Genomic DNA, 9,932 nt, shown 5'->3' with positions numbered 1-9,932 from the left:
ACAGTATTGGGTAACCCACACACACTCCGAAACACACACCTACAGGATGTAAATGTGTTGGAATCAGTTCAGAGAAGGTTTATTAGACTAATACTTGGAATGTGCAGGTTTTCCTCTGAGGAAAGGTTGGACAGGTTAGGTTTATATCCACTGGAGTTTAGAAGAGTAAGAGGTGACTTGATGGAGACATATAAGATTCCTGAGGGGTTTTGACAGGGTGGATGTGGAAAGGTTGTTTCTTCTTGTTGAAGAAACTAGAACTTGGGGTCACTATTTAAAAATAAGGTGTCACCCATTTAATACAGAGTTGAGAATTCTTTTATTTCCAAGGGTCGTGACTCTTTGGAACTCTCTTTCTCAAAAGGCGATGGAAGCAGAGTCTATAAATATTTTTAAGGCAGAGGTGGATAGATTCTTGATAAGCAAGGGGGTGAAAGGTTATCATGGGTAGGAGGGAATGTGGTGTTGAGATTACAATCAGATCAGCCATGATCTTATTGAATGGTGGAGCAGGTTCGAGGGGCCGAGTGGCCTACTCCTGCTCCTAATTCATATGTTTGTATTTATGTTTGTAATCAAATCTTATGCTAATGTGCTATTGATTGAGAGTTCAACCAGCCAATCATTAGAATCACTTGCTGAAATACAGCCAATCAACTGACAGGAATGTGGGACATTTCCAAAGTACTCCCGAGACATTTACTGAATATTCTTAATGTTTATTACCTTTTACAGATTTACACTTACAGTAAAAAGACTTGAATAAACAGCTCAGTGAGAGGAAGCTGGAGAAATTCACAGGGAGAATGAAGGTTTATTAAAACAGTTGTGGAGATTTTCTCAATAACATGAGAATCCTGTCGCTTTAAACAGAGACTAAACTTTAAATTGTAACTGCAGGGTGAGCAGGAAGGAGGTCTGGTTTACTGAGCGGTGACTTCTGAGGTTCATATTATTTTAGCTCAGCTGACAGTCTTCAGCATCTTAGAGAGGTTTTACTTGGCATCACGAGTCTACATTGTCCAATCAAACACTCCCAGGGCAGGTACAGTACGGGTTAGATACAGAGTAAAGCCCCCTCTACACTGTCCCAATTTAGTGCCTTAACCCCTGATCCTCAGAGGTGTCTCAGACCCAGTCACGAGAAGGAAGAGAGTTGAAATTCCGTGCTGACAATGACCTTTATCCTCCCAGCTCACCCCTGTTATATTTAAAGTTGTGTCTCCTCTGCGGACTGTCTCTAACATTCTACACACATTCTGATCTGCTCACACTCTTACTGAGGGGAGAGGACAGGGTCTCGTGGGTGAGGGCACAGGAGAAGCGGGCGTTGGACTCCCAGTCAGAGCCAGAGAGGGTCAGCAGGCTGCTGACACTGTAGGTGCTGTCCGAAGCTCGCAGGTAATTGCTGGTCTGAACTCCGGCCGAAATGGCTGCACCGTCCTTCTTCCACTCCACCCCCACTTCATCGGGATAGAAGTGATCGGCAAGGCACACCAGGGTGGCAGTGCCCTTGGCCTTGACCTCCTCCGGCGAGGGGGGCATCAGGGTCAGTGTGGGTTGAGACTTCTCTCGGCCTGAAAGAGAAGAGAAAAACTGTTAATCACTGCATGTTTGTGTATTTCTGTGTTCTATTTGTATATTTTTTGCTCTCTGTATATATTTGTGTGTTTTATGTATATATTTGTGTCTTTTGTCGGTATATTTGTGTGTCCTCTGTATATATTTGTGTGTTTCATGTATTTATTTGTGTGTTCTGTCTGTACATTTGTGTATTCTCTGTGTATATTTGTGTGTTCTATGTGTATATTTATGTGTATGTTTCTGTGGGTGTTTCTGTGTTTGGAATTGTCACATCAGATAACAGACAGCTGAGTTAATGAACTGCAGCTGGTGTTGAATCGTTAGAAATGAGCACCATCACTTCTTAATTTGCCTCGCTTGCTAGGTTTAGTCTAAAATACAAAGACAGTGGATGGTTTGATGTTCAACTGGTTAAATTGTGTTTGACTGCTCTTGGAAGTATGATATGGTAGTTTTTTTTATTCATTCATGGGATGTGGGCGTCGCTGGCCAGGCCAGCATTTATTGCCCATCACTAATAGCCCTTGAGAAGGTGGTGGTGAGCTGCCTTCTTGAACTGCTGCAGTCCATGTGGGGTAGGTACACCCACAGTGCTGTTAGGCAGGGAGTTCCAGGATTTTGACCCAGTGACAGTGAAGGAACGGCGATATAGTTCCAAGTCAGGATGGTGTGTGGCTTGGAGGAGAACTTGCAGGTGGTGGTGTTCCCATGCAACTGCTGGCCTTTCCTCCTAGGTGGCCAGCCTTTGACCTGCTCTTGTAGCCACAGTATTTACAGGGCTACTGCAGTTCAGGTTCTGGTCAATGGTAACCCTCAGGATGTTGATAGTGGGGGATTCAGCGATCGTAATGCCATTGAATGTCAAGGGGAGATGGTTAGATTCTTTCTTATTTGAGATAGTCATTGCCTTTCACTTGTGTGACGCGAATGTTACTTGTTACTTATCAGCCCAAGCGTGGACAGTGTCCAGGTTTTGCTGCATTTCTAGATAGTCTGTTTCCGTTTCTGTGGATTCGCGAATGGTGCTGAAGGATGTGCAATCATCAGCGAACATCCCCTCTTCTGACCTTATGGTGGAGGGAAGGTCATTGATGAAGCAGCTGAAGATGGTTGGGCCTAGGACACTATGCTGAGGAACTCCTGCAGTGACGTCCTGGAGCTGAGATGATTGACCTCCAACAACCACAGCTATCTTCCTTTGTGCTAGGTATGACTCCAAACAGTCGAGAGATTTCCCCCTGATTCACACTGACTCTAGTTTTGCTCGGGCTCCTTGATTCCAGACTCAAATGCTGCCTTGATGACAGTTATTACTGAAATGAGTCTGAAAGAAGGGCAGGAATGGCAGCTCAATATTCCTGATACTGAGTTTCCCAACGGGATAGAGAGGGAGAGAAAAAAGGAGAAGGGTTTCACAATATTAGTCAAAAGAAAAAATCGCAGCTGTGAGGAGGGATGATATTCAAGCAGGATCATCGAATGAGGACATCTGAATGAACGTAGGAACAAAAAAGGGGCAATCACATTGCTGCACTATATACAGACCAGGGGTCGGTAACCTTTATTACCTGAAGAGACTGTTTTCAAAAATATTACCTAAAATAAAAACTACTGGCAGTGTCAAGACCAAAATTCAGCATTTCTAAACCAAATACCTTCTAAATTGCCAAGTGTCTCTGGTAGAATGCACACTTTGTATATATAATAAATAAAATACATGTATTGAATTTATGTATCAATAGAAAAAAAGTCAAAATCAGAATAGGTTTCACTCTGAATTATTGCATTTTTTTGACTTGTTTTTGTATAATTTTGTCAGTAAAGTCAAAATTTAAAAAAAAAATTTAAATTCAGATGTGCAGAATTAAGACAATTTTTTCAGCTATTGATTCTCGTAATAAAAAAGAAGTTTCTAATAGCAGAATAATTTATCATCTCAGTGATATTAGAAACAATAATGGTCACAAACATAAAAGCTGTTCCTCCAATGGAAGCTGTACCACTCAAACAAGTTCATTTAGACAATGATGATGCTTTTCATTTAAATAATCATTTGAAACTATAAAGTACAACATAATGATTAGCCTTTTATCCCCACAATAAAAACACAGTTTACTTTCCTTGACTGAATTTTTTCGGCCTTTTTCATGTTAATGTGATCCAACTGGAAAAGGTTGGCAGCTGTAAATGAGCTGTTAAAGAGTCACATGTGGCTCCGGAGCCGCAGGTTCCAGACTCCTGCTATAGACCCTCAAACAGTCAGAGGGAGAGAGAAGAGCAAATGTGTCGGCAAATTACTGAAAAGTGCAGAAACAACAGGCCAGTAATAGGAGGGGATTTCAACTTTCCAAATATTAACTGGGATAAATTCAGTATAAAAGGTGCAGAGGGTGCAGAATTCCTAAAATACATTCGGGAGAACTTTTCTCATCAGTAGAAAGACCAACAAGAGAAGATACAGTTCTGGACTTAGTTTTCAGGAATGAATCTGGGCAGGTGGAAGGGGATCAATGTGAGAGTGTTTTAGTGGCAGTGATTATAATTCAGTTAGATTTAGAGCAGTTATAGAAAAGGATAAAGATGGACCAAGAGTAAAAGTTTTAAACTGGGGAAAGGCCAATTTTACTAAGTTGAGATGTGATTTGTCAGAATTAGACTGGAAACAGCTACTTGAAGGTAAATCAGTGTCAGAGCAGTGGGAGGCATTCAAGGAGGAGATAGTGAGGGCTCAGAACAAACATGTTCCCACAAAGAAAAAGGGTGAGACTCCCAAATCTCCATTTACCACAGATGGTAAAGAGCATACACAGTAGGATAAGGTACAAAAGGGAAACTTATATCGGATACTGAGATCTTGATACTGCAGAAAACCTGGAGAAGTGTAGAGAGTTCAGGGGTGAAATTGAAAAGGAAATTAGGGAAACAAAGAGAGGACATGAAAAAATATTAGCTAGTAAAATCAAGGAAAACCCAAAGATGTTTAATAAATACATAAAGAGCCGGAGAGTCACTAAGAAAAGAGCGGGGTAAATTGGAGTCCAAAAACCTAACCTGTGTGTGGAGGCGGAGGATGTGGACATGTTTCTGAATGAATACTTTGTGCCTTTTTTCACAGAGAGTGACAAAGCAGACATTGTAGTGAAGGAGGAGGAGTGTGAAATCTTGGATGGGATAAACTTAGTGAGGGAGGAAATATTAAGGTGTTTCACATCCTTGAAAATGGATAAATCACCAGGCCCAGGTGAAATGTATCCCAGGCTGCAAAGGAAGCAATGGGAGAAATAGCGGAGGCTCTGATCCTCATTTTCCAATTCTCTCTGGTTAAAGGCATGGTGCCTGAGGACTGGAGGACTGCTAATGTTGTACTGTTGTTTAAAAAGGAAAGAATGGATGGACCAAGTAATTACAGATCAGTCAGCATAACCTCGGCAGTGGGAAAATTATTGGAAAAAGTTCTGAGAGACAGTAAAAACCATCATTTAGAGAAACACGGGATTAATTCAGGACAGTCAGCATGGATTTGTTAAGGGAAGTTTGTGTCTGACTAACGATTACATTTCATGAGGAGGTTACAAGGAGTGTCAAAGTGGGCGTCATGTTTGAAAGAGTCTACATGGATTTTAGCAAGGCCTTTGATAAGATCCCACATGGCAGACTGGTCAGAAAATTAAAAGCCCATGGGATCCAAGGAAAAGTGGGAAATTGGATCAAAAATTGAGTCAGTGACAGGAAGCAAAGTTTTATTGTCGGTGGGTGTTTTTGTGAGTGGAAAGCTGTTTTCAGTGGGGTTCTGCAGGGCTCAGTACTGGGTCCACTGCTGATTATAGTGTCTTTCAATGATTTAGATTTAAATGGAAGGGGTATTAAGAAGTTTGTAGATGATACAAAAATAGGCCTTGCGGTTGATAATGAGGAACAAGGCTGCAGACTGCAGGAAGATATCAATGGACTGGTCAGGTGGGCAGAAAAATAGCAAATGGAATTCAGTCCAGAGAAATGTGAGGTAATGCATTTGGGGAGGACAAACGAGGCAAAGGAATATCCAATAAATGGGATGATACTGAGAAGTGTAGAGGAACTGAGGGACCTTGGAGTTCATGTCCACAGATCCCTGAAGGTAGCAGGACAGCTAGATAAGGTGGTTAAGAAGGCTTACGGGATGCTTGCCCTTATTCGCTGAGGCCTGGAGTATAAGGTTAAGGAGGTTATGCCAGAACTGTAGAAAACACTAGTTAGACCACAGCTAGAAAACTGTGTACAGTTCTGGTTACCACATTACAGGAAGGATGTGATCAAACAAGAGGGGGTACAGAGGAGATTTACGAGGATGTTACCAGGAATGGAGAATTTTACCTATGAGGAAAGATAGGATCGGCTGGGATTGTTATCTCTGGAACAGAGGAGACTGAGGGGAGATTTAATTGAGGTGTATAAAATTATGAGGGGCCTAGATAGAGTGGATAGGAAGGACCTACTTCCCGCAGCAGAGAGGTCAATAACCCAGCGGCATAGATTTAAATTAATTGGTGGAAGGATGAGAGGTGAATTGAGGAGTAATTTTTTCACCCAGAGGGTGTTGGGGGTCTGGAATTCACTGCCTGAAAGGGTGGGAGAGGCAGAAACTCTCATCACATTGAAAAAACACTTGGATATGCACTTGAGGTGCCGAAACCTACAGGGATATGGGAATAAGAGCTGGAAAGTGGAATTAGGTTTGTTAACTCATTTTCAGCTGGCATGGAAACCATGGGCCGAATGGCCTCATCTGCATTGTAAATCTTTCTATGTTTCTCTGTTTAAACGTCTCGAATGAAGGTTTGTCACCAATTCAGCACTGAAATGGTTAATAGTAAGAGTGTTTAAAGACTCAGTGTCCCTTTAAGACACTGTTAACCTGACAGGAAGCTTGAACTGTAGATCAGTCTATCTGGAGGAAACAGGCTCAGTGTTAACAAATCTCAGATCACACACACATCCGGAGAACTTTCTCCGAGAACACTGGAGCAGACTTGTATCAACACATGTCAGAAAGGATTCATGTTGGGTGTCGGTGTGGAAGGTTTTCGATTTCATTTAAAACCTTCTTGTCCAACACTGGGGTGAGGTCAAGGGTGAGGTTATAATCAGTCTCAGTGTACTGGGGTCAGGCAGGGTCACTGCTCCAAATGATCCCATGACCCCTGGAAGGTGAGAGTGTGCGCGAGGGTCAGGATCAGGAGCCTCCAAACTCAAAGAAAGACTTGCATTTCTATAGTGCCTGTCACCACCTCAGGATGTCCCAAAGTGTTTTATGGCCAATTGTGCACAGCAAGATCCCAGACAGCTGAGTGATAATGAGCAGATAATCTGATTTTCAGTGCTGTTGGTTGAGTGATAAACATTGTCCAGAACACCGAGGAGAACTCCCCTGCTCTTCTAATAGCGCAGTGGGATCCTTTACATTCACCTGAGAGGGCAGACGTCAGTTTGTCTCATCTGAAAGACAGCACCTCTGACAATGCAGCACTCCCTCAATACTGCACTGCAGTGTCAGCCTGGATTATGTGCTCCAGTCTCTGGAGTGGGACCTGAAGCCACGACATTCTGACTCAGAGGTGAGAGTGTTACCCACTGAGGCAACACTAACACCTCACAGTCGAATAGCCTGCCATTCTCAACCTCCCGGCTCACACTTGGAGGAATGAGGCCACTTGGGGAGGGTGGAGCTGTGCCCCAGCCAGAGATAGTGCCTTCAGGAGAGAGATGGAGAGCAGATTGTGGGAGACCTGTAGTCTAGAGGGGTGACATTTAACCAGTCGATGGCAGGTGCTGAGCCCTTTCCCCGTAAGTATTATGTAAGTTGATGGGGAAAGTGGGAGGGGCACTAGAGTAACACCTTTGTTGCTGCTGAAACTCTTGCTATCTGCTCGGACATGTATAATAAACACACAGACAAATCAGACAAACATTAGTCAGTTTTCTGTGGATTTTCTGCTGGGTTCAGCTTTAATCAACAGGGGTATTGTGGGAGCTCCCGGTTAATAAAAAGAGAAGAAAGACTTGTATTTATATCGAGTATTTCACACCTCAGGACCTCCCAAAGTCATTTACAGACAATGAAGGACTTGTTTAAAGAGCAGTCACTGTTGGAATGTAGGAAATGTGGCAGACAATTTGTGCACAGCAAGATCCCACAAACAGCAATGAGGTAAATGAACATTTTCAGTGACGTCGGTTCAGAGATAAATATCAGTGTCATGCAGGCCCCCACCTGCCAAGAATGAGGCACATTAATTTCGCCATATGAACACTGCTTTTTAATCTGTTGCTGGAGTAAAGAAAGAACTTGTTTTTAAAAAACAGCACCACGCCCTTGACTGGAAAGACATTGGCATAATAACAGACAGTACTTGGAAGGGACAAAAGACCATTTCCTGACAAATTCAATCCACAATGGACTTTTGATTACCAGACATTGAGGGTGGAGGAGCTCCCATTCCAGCTTGACTGCTAAGATGGCCGACTACACCATCGGACATGGTCAGACCAGTTTAGTCACATGACTAACTGGCTGTTGTAGTTTTTTGAATTTGAACTTGCCACAGAGAATTTGAACTCAGAAAGCTGTTTGCTCCTGGACTGAAAAGACTTTTCAAGGCTGGCTTGCCACTGTCTCTCTCCCGTCGGCTTTCATCTCTCTCACCAGCTTCAGAAATCATTGAAGACATATGAACCGCAAGAGGGAAAAGTCTCCCACAGTGAACAAAGTTTAAGAAGAATACTGGGCCCCAATGAAAAGCAAGATCTACCGACAAGCAAGGACTACAGTGAGCTCGAAGCACAGTAACAAAAACTCTCTTCAGAGATTGCCTCAAACCTCTGCACTTTATTTTTCTTCTGCTCTTTTCTGTCTCTATTTGCATGTGTGTATCGCATATGCATGCTAGCATGGGGCATGGCGTGTATCCGTACGCGTTAACTGAATTAGAGTTTTAGTTTAAGTTTTAATAAATTTCACCTTTCTTCTTTAAACCTAAGAAAACCTGTTTGTGCTCATTTCTTTGCCTCACAATTGGAAAGCGGTGAACAAGGATTCACCGAGAAGGAGCTCAAAACACAGTGTGTTTCAAATTAAATCTTGTTACAGTAAGACCAGGTGAAGGCTGTGAAAGACCCCGAGAGACTTTCATCACCTGGTCAGAACAATCGACCTGAACTCGACCCAAAGACAAAGCAACTGAGAGTCTCCCCAAAACCCTGGAACACTGAAGCCACTGGATTGGGAGCCCTGCTGTCACTGTTTGTCATCAGAACTTTGACGAGATAAGCAGGGAGTGGACAGAACAGAGTTAAAGCTGGGGAAGGGGGAACCTCGGTGTCTCACTGTGCTGGTGCTGAGATCAGTTATATCAGAGACTGTGACAGAGACCCAGAGCTCACACTGAGACTGGCAGGAGTCTAGTGAGGGATTTCACTCCATGGAGCAGGAATGTGACCACAGTCTGCAAACGTCCAGATCTCCTCTACACACTCGGTAAATGTTGGTTGCTTATATCTTGCTGGTTAAAGGGGGAATGTAACTAAAGAAATACAGCTGGGCACCCTGTTATACACAGTGCTCTTCAATGAACCATTTCATTGACTGCAGCTCCTTACTAACACCTTCCACTATTCAGCATTTGTGTTTTAGAATGTTTCAGTATTTAAAGGATTAATAACGGAGGATTGAGGTTTACTTACTCAGTCTGAGCTTGGTTCCTTTACCGAACGTTAACCACACTGACAGCTTCCAGTGCAGGGGCTGTACAATATCCTCTGCTCTCTGTTTCACTCACTCACTCTCACCCTCTCTCTGTCTTTCACTGTCACTGTGTCTTTCTCTCTGTCACTCTTTGCCTGTGTGTATGTGTGTCTCTGTCTCTCACACTCTCTCCATATATATATATTTGTATCTGTCTCTATGTGTGCTTCTGTCTGTCTCTGTCTGTGTGTGTCGTTCACAGAGTGTTGCACTCTGTCTCTGCTACTTTGGGTTTCTCTCACATTCTGTCTCTCTCTCATTGTTTTCTCTCACTCTGTCTCTTTCACTCTCTCATTATGTCCCTCTCTCTCACTCCCTGTTACTCTGTCTCTGTCACACGCTCTCTCTCTCTCACACTCTCTCTCAATCTGTCTCTCTCTTTCTCTCACTCACTGTCTCTCTTTCTCACTCTCTCTCACTCTCTCTCTCTTTCTCACTCTCACTATCTCATTCAGTCTCACTCTGTCTCTATTTTTCTCCCTCTCGCTGTCTTTCTCTTTCTCTCTCTCTCACTCTCACACTTTGTCTCTCTTTCTCACTCTGTCTCTCTTTTTCTCCCTCTCACTCT

At 43.1% G+C, this 9,932-nt stretch overlaps 1 gene segment (V, D, J or C); it reads right to left on the bottom strand.

Annotated features, from left to right (window-relative positions):
- Positions 1-698: 698 nt before the first annotated feature.
- LOC137373132 (Ig kappa chain V region Mem5-like) overlaps positions 699-9,932 on the bottom strand; it is a 133,369-nt gene continuing 124,135 nt past the window's right edge. Inside the window, 2 exon segments of the V gene segment in view lie at positions 699-1,577; positions 9,304-9,336. Coding sequence covers positions 1,249-1,577; positions 9,304-9,336 — 362 coding nt within the window.

Source organism: Heterodontus francisci, chromosome 8 (assembly GCF_036365525.1).
Source record: "Heterodontus francisci isolate sHetFra1 chromosome 8, sHetFra1.hap1, whole genome shotgun sequence".
Lineage (NCBI taxonomy): Eukaryota > Metazoa > Chordata > Chondrichthyes > Heterodontiformes > Heterodontidae > Heterodontus > Heterodontus francisci.
The sequence above is the reverse complement of the archived record's forward strand: the minus strand, read 5'-3'. Positions and strand labels throughout refer to the sequence as shown.